The 17559-nt window shown below is 44.6% G+C and overlaps 1 protein-coding gene across 1 annotated transcript in view; it reads left to right on the forward strand.

The window, feature by feature from the left end:
• Positions 1–16951, forward strand: part of GATB (glutamyl-tRNA amidotransferase subunit B) — a 77957-nt gene extending 61006 nt beyond the window's left edge. The window contains exons 11-13 of the mRNA XM_081091635.1: positions 7107–7185; positions 14733–14867; positions 16156–16951. Of these exons, the coding sequence (XP_080947761.1) occupies positions 7107–7185; positions 14733–14867; positions 16156–16284 (343 nt within the window). The 3' untranslated portion in view covers positions 16285–16951. The remainder of the gene's footprint in view (positions 1–7106; positions 7186–14732; positions 14868–16155) is intronic.
• Positions 16952–17559: the final 608 nt, after the last annotated feature.

Genomic DNA, 17559 nt, shown 5'->3' on the forward strand with positions numbered 1-17559 from the left:
TAGGATAAATCTCCAGAAAAACGAGCTAAATGAAATGGAGGCAAACAATTTTTCAGGTATAGAATTTTTTAAAAAAGATTGTAAGGCTGCTCAAGGAACTTAGTGAGAAATACAACAACATGAAAAAGGACATAGAAACCATTATAAAAAAACAAGTCAGAAATGAAGAATACAATAGAAGGAATAAACAGTAGGTTGAATGAAGCAGAGGACTGAATCGGTTATTTGGAAGACCCAGTAGAGGAAAACATCCTATTAAGTCAGCAAAAGGATAAAATAACTTTAAAAAATGAAGATAGCTTAAGGGACCTTTGGGACAACATGGAGTGTAACTACATCTGCATTAATAGGGGTACCAGAAAGAGAAGAGAGAGAGCAAGGGATCAAGAACCTATTTAAAGAAATAATGACTGAAAACTTCCCTAGCCTGGTGAAGGACAGACATCTGCCTCATGGGGATAACCAATAGGCAGTCAGACATATGGATCTACTGCTGACAGATATATGGGAGGTATAAATCTGAGCATTCTCATGCATTCACTGTTGAGCACATGTTAACTTAGACTCTGGTAAGCCTGAGAAGACTAGTCAGCACGACAGACGCAGTCCCTGCTTTCAGAGCTCATGGGCCAGAAGCTGGTGATTACAAAGCAGTGAGTTAGATGCTCTGAGAAGGGAAACTAACAGCTAAGCCAAGACCTGAGCGAGAATGAGTAGGGTTAGTCAGGCAAAGTCCAGGGGTAAAAGTGTTCAGGCACAGGGAGCAACATGTGGAAAAGTCTTGAATAAGTCTGAGCATGGCACTTGTAGAAATGCAAATACATAGTCAGGTGTAAGTGGAACGTGGACTGGGCAGCATAGAGAAGGTACATGGAGTTGTGGGGGCAGATGAGAACTGTCGAGGGAGGTGGCCGATGAGGAACCTGAGACTCTGGACTTGAACTGAGAAGCATGGGCAGCAAAGAAGGAGAAAAGCCAGGGGAGAGCTGGTGTCACAGATGCCCCAAAAAAGGAGTTTCAGGAAGAAAAGAATGAGCAGCAGGGTTAAATGTGAAGAGTCGGGAAGAGAGAGTTCATTAGGGACACAGAGGCAGATTGTAGGACCCTGACAAGTTCCTAGCCCCAGTGGAGCCCAGTCTTGGTGGGTGTGTCATTGTCTCAGTATCCATTGCTGTGGAGAAATACAGTGGAAAGATGGGCATATATATTGGTATACTGTTCCAAAAGTTGTTTGCTCAAAGGCGTGAACTCTCTACAATGCAAACTTGAGGTCCAGTCTCTTGCTCACATGTGTATATGCATGTATGAATGTGGGGTCAGTGCACTTCCCTCCGGAGCTACTTGTCAGCAGTGACGCTGAAGGAGCTCCCCCCTCTGCCCCTGTTTCCTCACTGTAAAAGAAAAAGGCCATACCTGCCTCCAAGAGTTTTGAGAGGAAAGTGCACAGTGCCTGGCACAGAACGGGCTCTCAGTGTTAGCTCCCTTCTCTTTGCCGTCTAGGTGTATTAGGTGCCAAAGCAATGGCCACCCTCAGTCTCCTCCACATCTATCCATCTGTTGCCTTTTTGTCTTAAAACAAGGGTGAGGAACCTTTTCTTCTGCCAAGGGCTATTTGGCTATTTATAACATCATTCTCTTAATATAATTTACTTACTATAAATGTATGCTGCTATGAAAAAAGCTCCTAGGTTTATTGAATTTCAACTCCCGCCTGCTGCTACCTGGGCATGGCCAGACCAAATGATATCACAGGGCCTTATACGGCCCGTGGGCTGGACATTCCCCACCCCTGCCTTTAAAGGATGGACAGGATTTGGTGAGGGAGAGGGGCTGCATGACACCAGTGGGAAGCCAAGATGTGGAAATGGAAACAAGCTGGCATGTTTTTGGACCAGGGAGGAGCATAGCTGGTAGGAGCAGAGGGTGGAAAATGTCAGAAAAGTACAGTGAACTGTATCATTGGAGCAGAACCAGAATATGTAGGGTGTGGGAACTCACATGGGTCTCTGCAGTGTGTGGAGAGAGAAACAGGACCCCATCCAGGCCCTAGTTTAAAGCAGAATGGGGTGCTTCCTGTTTTAGACCTCTGCACAGTGCAGTGGGAGCAGAGAGGAGGGAGATGGTGTTAGCCAGGGGACGCCAGAAGACCTGCAAGATGTGGTGTGAGCTTTTGGAGAAAATGCAGATTTTAGCTATGAATTTATGGTTTCAATATTGTTGGCTGTGCTCCCTGAATTTTAGTACTGGTAGAGACCTTAGATATCCTCTGGTCTGGCTCCTTCATTTAGCACATGGAGAAATGGAGGGCCTAATCCAGTGATGGCGAACCTATGACACGTGTGTCAGAGATGACATGCGAACTCATTTTTTTGGTTAATTTTTCTTTGTTAAATGGCATTTAAATATATAAAATAAATATCAAAAATATAAATCTTTGTTTTACGATGGTTGCAAATATCAAAAAACTTCTATATGTGACATGGCACCAGAGTTAAGTTAGGGTTTTTCAAAATGCTGACACGCTGAGCTCAAAAGGTTCACCATCTCTGCAATCCGTAAGGTTATGTTGCAACCTGCTAAGATTGGAAGCCACATCCCCTGACTTTCAGGTCAGTTTCTCTTTATGCTGGTCTGTGAAATTAGGGGTTTGCTTAATGTGTTGGTAGCTTCAAAAGGAACTGAGGTTGATAAATGAGCCTATTTAGTGAAGTTGGAGCTCCTGGTATTTATCCAAACAATTCATAAGCACTAGAGTTTTAAGAACTGAAAGGGTACCCAATTAGAAATAATAAAAGTATACAGTTGACCCTTGAACAACCCAGGTTTGAACTGTGCTGGTCCAGTTATACACGTAAATTTTTTTCAATTAATACTGTAAATGTATTTTCTTTTCCTTATAATTTTCTTAATATACTATTTAGCTTACTTTATTATAAGAATATGTATAACATACAAAATATGTGCTAATCGACTGTTCATGTTATTGATAAAGCTTCCACTCAACAATAGGCTATTAGTTAAGTTTGGGGAAGTTGGGTTATTAGTTAAGTGGATTTTAGATGCACTTGCAGTCGGCGCCCTAAACCTGGCATTGTTCAAGGGTCGACTGTATTTGGTTGTTCTCAAATCAGGTAAAGAGGAAGCTAAACAACAGTTCTGTTTCATTTTGTATGAAAACAAGCACTGAGGAGCCCAGGCCCAGCTGGAACAGCTCTCTTCCTATACCTTCCAAAGACCTGCTAGCTGGTCTGGTTTGCCAGTTGGCCCTTGGGACAAACACTGATGAACAACCTTAGCCACTAGGGTGAACGTTCCCAACACTTAGAACAGCAGTACTGCTAAGCTCACAATGGTCCCATGATGACACCTGCAAGGAACACTCTAGAGATAAGGCGGCAGGGACAGATTTTATAAATTAGCATCCATCTTTGTAGACCTCTCAGAGTTCTTAGAGGATATCTAAGGCCCCTGGCATTTAAAGGATCCAACCAGAAAAGCTCTTTTTAAACATGGCTTTTTAATTACTTCGGGTATATTACTTTTAAAGTTGTTAATATCTAATTCTAAATTACTGTTAATAACAGGTTGGATTTCATTAAGAAAGTGGAAGTGACATATTCCCTGAGCAAGCATTTCTTGATTAAGCCCAGTTGTCCAGCCCAGTGGAGTCCCGAACTCCCAGGCCAGCCATGGCAGTAGTTCCTAAGGCTCTAAGGAGCCAGGGAATGTTTCGGGCCGAGAAGGGACTGATCGTGACAGGAAGATTAGTCCAGCAGCATGATATGTGGATGGCATTAATAATGGGGCTGTGGAGGTTGGGAGCCCATTAGAGGTCATGTGGCAGGCCTGATTTTATAGCCTGTGAGCTAGGACTGGTTATTACTTTAAAATATATATATTTTTTATTGATTTCAAAGAGGAAGGGATAGGGAGAGAGATAGAAACATCAATAATGAGAGAGAATCATTGAATGGCTGCCTGCTACGTGCCCCCTACTAGGGCTCTGAGCCCACAACCTGGGCATGTGCCCTGACCAGGAATTGAACCATGACCTCCTGGTTCATGGGTCAGTACTCAACCACTGAGCCTCACTGGCCAGGCAGAAGGCATTTTCATGATAGGGAAGATCTCAGCATTAAAGCACAAGAGAGAGGTTGGGGGTTAATGGGGGGGATGTGGACACATTTGTAATACCTTAACTAATAATAAAAAAAAATAAATAAATAAATAAATAAATAAACAAACAAACTATAAAAAATAAAAATAAAGCACAAGAGAGAGGAAGTAGGTGTCTGAGTGAGTCTGAATCTTAAGAATGGAGGGGGATGGGGTTAAGAGTATGGGCCGAGGGGGTTGTTTGATGAAATAGGAGGAGGGCTCCCTTGAAAATTCTGAATCTTACATCAGCTGATGTCCTTATGAAGTGGGAGGGGAGGGTCTTTGACGAGAGGGGTTTGGGGAGGAGACTGTGAGAATAGTCTGGTTGCTATGAAGTTAGAGAGATAAAAGGACTGTTGAGCAGCAAGAGCCCCTGGATGTCCAAGTCCCAAGTCTTCCTCCAGGAGCTCTTGCATCTGCAGAAGGTGGACTTTGGGCCTAAAATGAGCTTTGGGATTGAGATGGTCAGCACATTTCTCAAGTACAGCTTGGCCGGATCATGGTTGAGAGGTGTCAGGTATCTATTGCCACAGTCCAAGCTGGTGATGGAGTTGTGATCCTAAAAGAGCTCCAAAGTTGTGGGTGAAGTTGGGAGAGGTGACATACCCCATCTCCCCGGCTCTGTAGATACTTTGGCCTTGGGGGATTGGAAGCAAGCACAGAAAGCTTAAGCCTTCAGTGTAAGCTAATTCTTGCCTGAGACTCATTTACTGTCCAGAAAATGGTATTATCTGACAGCAGCGAGTTAGTAGTTGTGCTTCTGTTGCCATTATGTTCCATATTGATGGTATAGTTATTTATCTGGTGAGTGGGGTCCTTAAGGGTGAGACAGGAACTGATCTTTGTCATCCTCTTACTCGAGGTTAGCACTGGTGTATCTGGAATTTGTATACCCAGTATACCAGATAGATACCCCCGTTGTGGGGAAGAATTCTATGACACACATATTATTGACCTACTATGTGTCAAGCATTGTGGGTGTAAAAAGACGATTGAGAAATCCAAAGTGCTGTTAGGTCAGTGGAGGTGTTTTATAGTATAAATTTATCACCTACGTTATGAATTAAGGTCATTAGGTGAAAGGCAAAGTATTTTTAGTTGTGTCCTGTTTCTGTCCTTCTCTGTCCCAGCATCCCTTATATCCTGGACTCATATGGGAGTAGAGACCACGTTTTTTGTGTGTGTGTGTGTGTTTTTGCATGCTCTAGAATAGCGGTCGCCAACCGGTGGTCCGCAGACCACTGGTGGTCTGTGAGGTCCGGAAGGTTGGCGACCACTGTTCTAGAAATCCAGTTCCACCTCGATGCTGATTGTGGTTCTGCACAGTGTAATTGGCTGTTGTATTTTCTAGGATTGCAGAGCATCCCAGAAACCCGATTCTGAATGACCAGTCAGTAAGAGTGGGAGGTTGGCAAAAGCTTATTTCCCAGTCCTCTGCCCCTCTTCCTGTTGAGATTTAATCAGGGGGCTTCACAGATGTTCCAGATGCCAACTAATAACATCAGGCACTCTCCAAACCCAATTTCCACAGGAGTCACCTTTATCCATATGTACTTTGGGATAAACAAACACTTGAAGGCTGATGTCTGCCTGCATGTGTTAACTGCTTTCAATGAACAGTCCTAATGCTGTTTCACTGTACTTGCATCAGACTGCACAGTAAGGCACACCAGGTTAACTTGCATTCGCTTGGTCTGAAATTCATGGAAATTGGCAGAGGCTAAAAGGCAGTTTTCTTTTTATTATCTAAGAGCTTACGAAGAAATTAATAGCGAATGATGGCAACTGAGACTCAAACAGAAGGTGTTTTCAAGTGGCGTTAAGCATTTCAGAAGCTTTCATTTACCCCCACAGGCTACCTGCTGTTTATAAGCTGTCCCACCCATTTAAAACTAGCCCCTGATGACCTCAGGTAGATGGGTTTAATTACCCTAGTTCAGTGGTCAGCAAACTGCGGCTCGAGAGCCACATGCGGCTCTTTGGCCCCTTGAGTGTGGCTCTTCCACAAAATACCGACTTCTGCGCATGGGCCACAAAGTTTCAATTGCACTGTACAGGCGCGCCCGCACGTGGTATTTTGTGGAAGAGCCACACTCAAGGGGCCAAAGAGCTGCATTTGGCTCGCAAGCCGCAGTTTGCCAACCACTGGCCTAGTTACTGTGTTTGGAAGTAGCAAAACCATATATTTTAAAAGAAATCTGTAATTCAGTTTTGTTCTTTCAGTAATCTAGGCACTCATACCCCCTCACCCCAACTCCTACCCTAAGTGTGAAGTAATGACACTTTATGTGTTTGTTTGGTCCTTGGCCTTTTGTATCACAGCATCTTGGTAAATAAGTCATGTCCTAGACGTATAGATAATGAATCCTAAGCCCTGTGTGTCCAGAAAGCTGTTGTGAGCCTTCAGGAGAGAACAGTTTATGAAGATGCCCATAAGGATGGATAAAGAAGTGGTGGGTAGTCATTGCGTTCCCTTAAAGAAAAGCTCTCATAATCAAAAATAATATATCTTTCCACAGAAACTCTCAAAATGTGGCTTTGTTAGCTGTTTTGTTTGAAGTAATTTTTAGGCTGATCTTTCTGTTGAAAATACTTAATTACTGGGATTGTTGTTGTTGTTTTTTCTTTCTTCATCATGGTTCATGAATTTTGCAGCCACCTCCTTTCTTTGACTAATTAAACTGAGCAATTGTCTGTTGCTACAACTTCTGCCAAACAGCTGTTATTGTTGAGTGGTAAAACAAAGAAAAACAACACTAGTCACAAAAATTTGTTATATCTTAAAATACAAAATAAAATAAAGCACAAATGGCGTGTTGTTTTCCTTCCTGGGTGGGAGGTTAATTATTTAAACCTATAAAATCAAGTCTTGCAATTATGAGTAACAGGTAAATGGATATGCTGACATGAAATGTGCATTTCTTTTCTCTCCTTTTGGGGGCTGCTAGTCCTGTCACACCTTCTGCACTGGCCGAGCTTCTCAACCTACTGGACCAGAAAGCAATTTCTTCAGCAGCAGCTAAAAAGGTATGTCCCCACTTCCTAAAGCTTCTCCCTGCTCTGCTGTCCCAGCAGAAGGTTTCTGCCATCACTCAGTGAGTTTCATAGTTGAAGTAGTAAATGCTTGTAAGTGCTATTTATATGCTGAAAGGTAGAAATATTTTATTTAGCAAATAAAATAAAGCCAGTCTGAGCTAGGCAGGTGATTTGGTTCTCATCTTTGCTAACCAGGGGGAATACTTATTGTTTGACTTGCCTGGAATGTTTCCCAAACTTTTGCTTATATAAAAGGCTGGGGCCCTGAAGTTCCTGGGGGCTTCTGACTGTGGAACTTGCCCTCGGCTGTGGGAGGCTCCGGCAGCCTCTGGTGCTCCCTCTTAGCCTCTACAGTCTCCCAGCCCAGGACCCAGGGACTCTTTTTTCTTTGTCTTATGGTTGCCCTTGAAAGTCAGTCATTCAGCAAGGTGGGTGAGGTCAGACAGCCTGCCTCACGCTCAGAGAAAATTTTACACACATGCCCAGAGTGTGTGAAAACACAGAACAATAGCATCATTATCATAGGCCACCTATGCCTGGTGTCTCATCTCCGCCTCGGTCTAACAATCTTAAGTGAGTGAAAGATTCCTGGAATTCTGAAAACTCAGACAAATAAGTACCCAGAAGGATCAAGAACACCAAGGCAGCCACCTGATCTCCACTTCAGATATCTGAAGCTGTAGATGAGACAGCCAGAAACTAATGTTATTTTAATGGTGCCTTTTGCATTTAATAGTTATACACATCAACAGTAGTGGCAGATTACAAAGTGAGGCATTGGAAAGTGTCTGCTTTTGGCTAATTAGGAGGCACCATGAAGCATACATCTGCCCATTCGGGGTGAATCTGGAGACAGGAACTGATAAAGGCAGTTTCCCCACCAAGTGAGGCTGACACTGCAGGGCCCTGGTCACCTTCAGGAAAGGATTGTGGTTGCTGGGATGTCAGAGGAATACAAATGTTTATGGCAATGCTCAGCTAGAGCAGAAAGATAAGATGGCTGGAGGACAGAAAATATATGTATGTGCATTAAAGAGCAGATGAATTGTAGCATTTGAAATGACAGGCAAAATCTTCCCCTTTCCGCTCATCTTGCCCCACACACACAAGAAAAGGAAACAAAACAAACAAACCCAGTGCAGTGAGTAGATAGGCTCCGTGGGAAGACGAGGAAAATGCTGGAAGGTGCTAACAGCTGGGTTCAGATATAGAGACACTTTTGGATTCTCAATAAATTTGAAGCATGTGAAAAGGGAGGTGGGGTGAATCATGGCTTCTGGGAGGCAAAGTGAAACGAAAGTCTGATTAGAAAGGTGTGAATTGTGTGCTGCATAAGGAAATCCTCCTCGTTTATCATTGCCTTGGTGGTTTTGCTTTATTTTACTTGTTTTCTGAATTTCTGGTGAAAAAAAAAATATTTGTTTTTTATGAAGAATCCATCCTTCTGGTATATATGCATGGGAATGGTATTCATCCAGTATTAATGGTAGTTATTTCAAGGTGCTAGAATTTGAAAATCTCTATATTTTCCTGTATTACCTAAACTTTTTTTTTCTATAGCTTTATAATATAGTTTGAAATTGGGGAATGTGATGTCTCTGGTTTTGTTCCTTTTTTCTTAGGATCGCTTTGGCTATCAGAGTCTTTTGTGGTACCATACAAATTTCAGGATTTTTGGTTCTATTTCTGTGAAAAATGCTATTGGGATTTGGATAAGGATTAAATTGACTGTAGATTCCTTTAGGTAACATGGACATTTTAACAATGTTAATTTTTCTAATCCATGAACATGGAATATCTTTCCATTTCCTTTGTTTTCTTCATTTCTTTCAGAATTGTATTGCAGTTTTCAGTGTATATGTCTTCCACATCCTTGGTTAAGCTTATTCCTAGGTATCTTATTCTTTTTGTAATGATGGTCAATGGGATTTTTTCCTCATTTCTCTTTCTGATAGTTCGTTGTTAGTAGAGAGAAATGCAACAGATTTTTGCATATTGATTTTGTATCCTGCAACTTTACTGAGTTTATTACTTCTAATAGTTTTCTGATAGTCTTTAGGGTTATCCACATATAAAATCATGTCATCCACAAATAATGATACTTTTACTTTTCCCCCAGTTTGGATCCCTTTTGTTTTTTCTTGCCTAATTGCTCTGGCGAGGACTTCCAGTACTATGTGAATGGAAGTGGCAAGAGTGGGCATCCTTGTCTTGTTCCTGATCCTAGAGGGAAAGTGTTCAGCTGTTCGCTGTTGTCATGTGGCCTATATTGTGTTGTGTTGAGGTACTTTCCTTCTAAACCCATTTTGAGAGTTTTGTCATAAATGGATGTTGTATCTTGTCGAGTGCTTTTCATGCCTATTGAGATTATCAAGATTGTTAACCTTCATTTTGTCATTTCCTTGTGTCTACTTTAAACAAAAATCAACAAAAACCTTTGTGCTAGATAGTGTTACATGTCATGCATACAAATGATTTTATGTTTTTTACCTCCTTTTAGTATTTTGGTTCTTTCCACGTTTTTCTATGCCCTGCTTTTCTTAGGTTTGTGCTGATGTTTGTTCCTTTTAGAAGGATGATCTTTCACAATACTTGCCTCTGACCAGAGGGAATGCACCTCACTGTACCTGTCATAGCCCCTCCCTTACACCTCCCCTCAATAGGTCTTTCCTCCACTTTCTGACCCTGGAAGCCCCCAGGATAGGTGAAGGACCTGCCTGCTTTCCTTCCAGGTACCTTAAAACAAGCTTTAGCTAGAGAAACACTTGGGTAGTAGGTAAGAGAATGTGTGAATTCAGTCACCAGGGAACTGAGGGCTGAGTTTCTGTCCCCATTTCAGAGCTGGCTCAGTGGTCGTGGTGCGATTGGGGTTCCCAGTTTGTATTACCCAATATTTTGGTGGGCATTTATTAGTACAGAGGACCAGCATGGCACTGGGAATTCCTTGTTCTGTATGTGTGCCTTGAGTGGGCAGCAGCTGCATGCCTGGCCAAAAAACATTGCACTTTGATAGCACTTCCCATGGCGGTAATTAAACACAGACAAAAGCTGAGGATTTATGCTGCACCATGAGGCTGGCAACTACAGAGGCCATTACATTTGCTGCAAGAGGGCCAGGGAAGGAAGCCTGTGGCCCTTCGGTGGCTCCCACCCTGCTGGGTTCCAGCAAGGAGTGCACAGTCTGTCTTAAATAGGAATGAACAGAGGTTTGGACCAGTGGAGTCTACAGTGTCAGCCCAGGGGGCTGGAGCGGGGCTACAATGGCCACTGACTAATGAGGGAAGTTAATAAGCTGATGTGTTCTCACTCCATGAGTAGAGACACTCCAGTCACCAGGCTCCCCTTTGTTCCTGGAGGCCCCTGAAATGTGTTTCTCTCGTGTCCCTTCTTTGTACCCCACCTCACCCTTCTTTCTCAGGGAGCAACCAGTCTCTGTATTTGAAAGCATCAGTGCTTGTGTTGTCCTGCTTTTCCTCTGAATGGTGCGTTTTGGCAATGATCCCTGAGCTGCTCCACATTGCCTCTATTCTGGTGATTTGGGCTTAAGCAAATCCCACCAGTGTTAGAGCCTGTCGGTCCCAGCCGTGTGAGGTGCCAGGCCTAGGCTGACAACCTGGTCGACTTGCTCAGATCTGCGTGGCCCCTGAGACTGGCAGGTGTGCCTGCCGCAAAGCCATAAGCTTCCCGGCCTCCTTTCCTAGAAGGGTTGCTGCATAGATTCTTTATAAGAACGTCCTCACAGGTGATTTTTGCTTTGAGCCAGAGATCTGGAGTCTCTTGAGATCTTCACTCTTTTTTTCCTGAATGTTGGACAATTTTAACTGAGAACTTCTTTTAGGAGACTATTGTCATGGACAAAATAAACACTGGTCAAAGTCTAAGTACCTACCAGTAGGGGATAATTATGATAAATATATTTGATGGATATTAGCTTTTCATTAATTATAAGGAAGCACTTCTGCAATAAATGAAACAAAAATAGGCCACAAATTGTATATACATTATGGTCACAATTATGTTACAAAACAGAAAGACAAAAATGGAAAGGGAAAACTCCAAAATACTAACCTTGTTTATCCTGAGGGAATGGGAATACAGGTGATTTCTTTTTATCTTTTCTATTTTCCCTTATTTTCTACAGTGATTGTGTATTAACTTTTATAATTAGAAACAATGGTTTTCATTGGATTTTATTGGGGTGACATCTATAATAAAAGGGTAATATGCTAATTAGACTGGACAGCCAAACGACCTTACGGGTGTCATTCTGGATGAAGCCATGGCGGCGGGGGCTGAGGCAGAGGTAGTTAGTGGTGATCAGGCAGGCAGAGTGGTTAGGGGTGATCAGGCAGGCAGGCGAGCAGTTAGGGGTGATCAGGCCAGCAGGCAGGCTAGCGGTCCCAGATTGCAAGAGGGATGTCTGACTGCCAGTTCGGACATCCCCCAAGGGGTCCTGGATTGTGAGAGGATGCAGGCCGGGCTGAGGGACTCCCCTCCTCCCCTCCCCGCACAAATTTCATGCACCCAGCCTCTAGTCTATATATATAAAAGGCTGATATGCAAAGTGTCCCCTCAGGAGTTCAACTGGGAGACCGATCACTTGCTATGATGAACACTGACCACCAGGGGATGGCGTGGAACAAAAGGAGGCCCTGGCCAGCAGCCGGAAGGCCCCAATCAGCCCTGATCGCCGGTCAGGCCTAGGGACCATACCTGTGCACGAATTTCATGCACCAGGCCTCGGGTTGGTTAATAAAATTGTATAGATTTCAGGTGCACAGTTCTGTAATACATCATCTGTATATTGTATGTTCATCACCCTAAGTCAAGTCTCCTTCCATCACCATTTATCCCCCCTTCCCTCTGGTAATCACTATACTGTTGTCTGCATCTATGAGTTGGCAAATGTGTTTTATTATTCAGTAGCTTGTCTCCTTGTTCTGTTGATGGCTTCCTTCTACACAAAAACTTTTTAGTTTATGTAGTCCCATTTGTTTTTCTTTCCTTTTGTTTCCCTTGCTTGAGAAGACATATCTAAACAAATATTGCTAAGAGTAATGTCAAAGGATTTACTGCCTGTGTTTTCCTCCAGGAGCTCCATGGTCTCAGGTCTTACACCCAAGTCCCAGTCCATTCTGAGTTCACTCCTGTAGATAGAGTAAGAATGTGGTCCAGTCTCACTTCCCTGATAAGTATCTGTCCAGCTTTCTCAACACACCATCCACCTAAGAGACTGTCTTTACCCCACTGTACACCCTTGCCTCCTGTTAGAGGTCAGTTGACGATATAGGTATGGGCTTACCTCTGGGCTCTCCACTCTGCCCCATCGATCCGTACATCTATCCCTATACCAGCACCACACTGCCATGACCACCATAGCCCTAAAGTCAGGTAATATGTTGCCTCCAACTTTGTTCTTTCTCAAGATTGCTTTGGCGTTGACCCCATGGAGTAGAAGTTGCTTTAGCAGGGTTCTGGTACCAGCCAGGTCTGCCTTTCAAGTGTGTCATTTGTGGAGCTGGTTGGGTGGTGCTCTCGTGTGGTCTGAAGTCAACCACTGGGTGTGTTGGTTCTGGAGCCTCTTGGGAGGGGCCCTGGTGCAGGCCAAGGTCAGCCAATGCTTCTGCCAGGCTTTGGGCTACAAAGTGATCTGTGGTTGGCCGCTTGCACTGGGTTTGGACGCTCTGCTTGCAACCCAGCCTGGCTGCCACTGTGCTGGGCTGGAGCCCTTTGGTGGGCACCACCGTGTGAGCTGAGGCCACCACCACTTGTGTTGGGCATGTGGCTGCTTAGTTGAGACTATGTTCCAAGCCAAACTGGCCACAGCCTATACCAGGCTTGGGGCCACCTGACAGGAGTTACAATGCAAGTTGAGACTGGTCGTCACTTGTGCCAGGCTTGGAGCCACTCATCAAGAGGTACAGAGTATGCCAGGTTGGCTTCTGCTTGTTTGGGGTTTGTGGACCTTTGAGATATTTTAGGAAAGTCCATAGCATGAGCCAAGGCAGGCCACTTGTGTGGAGGAACCACTAGAAGTGGCTCAAGTCAGGCAAGCAAGTTGGGTGGGAGGACATAACACCAGGGCAGGGTGAAATGGTGGTAGCCAGTTTGATGGAGAGCTCAAATTTGGCACCCACCTGTACCAGGCTGGCAGGATGGGAGAAGAGCTCAACAAAGGAGCAGCGGCTTTTGCCAGCACTTCTGTCTCCAGAGAGAGCTGCCGTCAGCCCTGAAGCCAATCAGTTTAACTCCTCACCCTATGTCCCTGGTGCTTTTCTAGCTGCTGCCACTGTGCTGGGCACCCAGAGCAAGTGAGTTTGGAAGCAAGAAAGTCTGTGCGTGGACCCTCAAAAGAGGAATGCTGGGTCTCCAGCAGCCTTCCATCTCATTCCCATGCAATCCCTCCTGGTTTTTCACAGCCAGATGTTGTGGGGACTTCTCTTCCCAGCACTGGTGCCCTGGGCTGAGACCCCGTTGCTCTTCAGCGGGGCATCTGTAGCAGAGATAATCTTCCTGATTTTTAATCTCCACACCATGGATATGGGGACCTGCCCATTCCACCTCTCCACCCCTCCTGCCATTCTCAACGCAGCCTCTTCTTTACAGGACTTCTGTTTAGCTTGTCCTCAGGTGGTTTTTTCAGTGATATCTGTTCTAGAATTTAGTTGTAATTTTTTTGTGGGCGTGGGAGAAGGCAAGCACAGCTGTTACCTGCCTCTTGACCGAAGTCCTATGGGCTAATTACTGACCAGCTATTTTTCTGGGAGGGATGGTTCATCCTTGGCCCAAGTTCGTCCTTGGTCTTAGGGGTGCTCAATGCTAACTGTAGGCCAAGATTAAGGAGATGCTGCATGAGGCACACGGGACACCACCCCTTCCAGCTCACACTAGAAAAATGAGAGGAATGAGGAAAACTGCCCCCAGAAATGCCTTTTTTAAAAATATTTTTCTTTTCCAACTTTGATAAGTAGAAAAATACAAACATTAACTATTGATCATCCTAGTCAGATTTGGGGTCAGGTCCCTATGGATTATTTCTGTTTTTAGTTATTTTTCATTTTGTATCTTCATTATGGGGCCACTTTCTTGCTCCCCTAAAATTATGTTTCTGAGCAGGCTGGGTTTTCTGAACCCCATCTAAGAGCAGTGGCTAACTCCTGCCGCCTGTGAGGTGCCGTCCTTCACCACGCTGATTTCAGTTAATTAATTCATTGGACAGGAGACAGCTGGGCCTGGCCCTCCTGCTCCTGTCAGCAGGAGCCTGTGAGTAACCATCTCACACCTCATCTAACCCCTCCCTGCTGGTGGCTGAGTCAGCTGGTGGGGAGTACCTCTCTCTGCAGTGTGGCCTCCTGCTCTGCTTCCAGGGAGCAGCTCAGCATGGGGAGACTCCAGGTGTGTCTGCATTCGCCGTAGAGCAGCTTCCTCCCAGATGCGTCAGGAGAGACAGGGCACCGTGTGGGCCACACCTGCAGCTGGGAATTCATTGCATCTGCTTGCTGACTTCTTTTCCCTCTCTCCCTGCTTCTGGCCTGCAGGTGTTTGAGGAGCTATGGAGGAGCAGAGGGAAGACTCCAGCGCAGATAGTTTCAGAAAAGAGGCTTGAACTGATGCAGGATCAAGAGGCCCTGGAACAGCTCTGCCAGGCCACAATGGAGGAACATCCTCAAGTGGTAATTACCACCCACAGGGTGAGGAGGATCTTAGGTGCAGCTGGAGGGAGGGGCCAGCCTGAGGACACAGCCAAGAGCCTGTCCACAGCTCCCTGTAACAGCAACCCAGAGGCGCTTCCTGGTAACGGCTGATCCAGTTTTATCAGTAATTCCCTAAGTATTTATGTCAGTTTTTAGCTCAAGGCATGAGCTAAAGGTCAAGGGATGAAAGTAGGTGAATATTAGAAAAATACAGCTTTTTCCCATGGAAAAGGAAGATCCACCCTGCAGTTTAATTTCATGGCCTTTCAGTTGAAAGGGTAGTTCTCAGACTCACTGCCCAAGTTTTGACCTCCTGGGCACACAGTCCTCCCAGGCATGTGGCTTCTGAACATGCTGTGCCCGCCCTGCTTCATGAGGAGGTCCTCAGTAATACACCAGCAGGGGTGGCTGCAGAGGGGAAAGATGCTAGGAAAACACGCTAGCTTCATGCCATTAACAGGTGGAAAGAAAAGCAGAAAAAATTAATTGTAAATTATGGAGCAAATCCTTAACAGGAGCATAGCTGAAAACCAAGTCATTTTGTGTTCTGAGCATGGAACAAAATAGAAAAGCTACGATGAGTAGCATCCCTCCCTCCCCAAATCTAATTATATTGTCTAGAGATTTTTCACTGGGGGAAAAAGTGACTAGTACCTCTTTCAGAATAATAGCCACCTACCCATCAGCTTCCAGGGACACTCAGCTCTGGAAAGTGCTCTTGACAAGGAAAATGAGCCTGCACTGGGACTTGGGAACCTCTGTCCTCCTGCCTTAGCCACAGTGACCTATAAAGTTACACTTCTCGTTTCAGACTCATTCCACAGCACTGAGTGCACATACTCACAGGCTTTATTGCCCATTCAGGTGCTGCAGAGCAGGAGGGCGGAGCCAGTGCCCCCTCCCCCACATCCACATGCTCAGGGAGAGTCGCCATTCCATGGTTTTATTTCCTAGTAAACAGGAGTTGAAGCCTTCTGGGGAGACAGAGACCTGCATGTCACTGCCTGCTGACCTCCACTGGAGGCCCTGAGAGGCGCCTCGCCCTGGTCAGTATGACGCAGCACAGTCCTCTGTCCCTACCAGTTGGGAGACAGAGTGGCAGGATCTCCGACAGGAGCCTAGAAAATGCCTCAGATCTTCACACCCCCCCCTTTCCTTCTCTCATACTAAAAGAAACAATTTAAATTTCAGTAAATATAAACCTTAATTTAGGATTTTTATGTGTGGGTCTATATTTTCTCCTCTAAAACAATTTCTGTCTTGAAAGGTAATGGATCTGAAGAAGGGAAACCCCAGAGCTATAAATAAACTGATCGGGTTGGTCCGAAAAGCAACTCTCAGCCGAGCAGACCCGACTGTGATAAAGGAGATGCTGGAGAAGCAGCTGTCATCATGAGATATTTCGGTCCCTCTGCCTGAGGGAGATAGTGGAGCCATACACAGAACGGGAGCCTTGAAACCCAACGTCCGTGAGTGAGCTCGACGTGCTGGCATCCCCCAATCCCTGGGCCTCAGGTGCCACTTCCACAGGCCAGCAGCCTCACCTGTTTGCATCATTGACATCAAAACGGCTCTGTCATACCTGCGAAGGTGATTAAGAACTAGCACATTCTAGTGCTTAATAATTCTGAACTAAATGAGACATGCTGTTTCCGATACTGTTACCTTTCTAAGAAAAAGTTCATTCATTACACAGTTCTTTCAACAAATATTTCTGAGGACATCCTAAGGGCCAGCAGTGATCGAAATAGACCAGAATCTGGGTGCAGTATTTTAGACCTAAAACAAGAGTGATGAAGAGGAAAGAGGAAGACAGCAAGATAAATCCATTGACAGTGTAGACAGTGTGTTTAGATTGGTCTTGGTGAGGGCAGGGAAGGGGAATGTTAGTCAGCCATCCACTGAGTAGAAGTGGTGCCCGTTCAGCGCCCTAGGAAGCCGTGCTCTGAGAATAAATGGATTTTTTTTCTTTTTGGTAAAATAGACAACAGAAGTTTTCAAATAAATTTAATGAATAAAATATGTACTGAAATATCACATTAAAAATTAACATACACTTTAAAGATTGTGCAGTTGACAATTCCCCTGCCCCCTCAGGCCAAAAGAGATAAAAAGAGAAATAATAAGTTGTAACATTAAATTGATCTGTTTTGCCTGGAAAGAATAAGATTATAAACTGACAAATCAAAATTTTGACCTTTAATGGTAATTGTGGTGCCGTTAACAGCATCTCCGTGAAGCCGGTGCCTTTGCCGCTGTTCTCATGACAGTAATACTATTTCTGTCCATCGCACTGGGATGCCCCTTTATCCATTTTATTGCCTTTTTACCTCTGACTCACAATGCTTAAAGACCAGTTTTGTAAGTGGTGGTTTTTAAAAGCACATGTCAAATTGTGACATAAATATGAGAGGGAACATTTTGGAAGCCCTACTTTTACACTGAATTCTTTAGCCTACGAAGAAAAGTATAAACATTTCCAGCATGAATGGTGCCCCAGTGGCGACTGGAGAAAAGTGGACCTTCCCCCATCACCAGTTTAGCAGTGAATGTCACAGATGCAGGACTTCCTAACTAGGTAATGAGAGAAGCGTCCCTCTGGCTGATTTAGAATTAGAGTATGTTACACCACCCAGGAAGCCATGTGCCCCACATTTTGTCCCAATACTGA

This window comes from Myotis nattereri (assembly GCF_964212035.1).
Source record: "Myotis nattereri genome assembly, chromosome: 5".
NCBI classification, from domain to species: domain Eukaryota; kingdom Metazoa; phylum Chordata; class Mammalia; order Chiroptera; family Vespertilionidae; genus Myotis; species Myotis nattereri.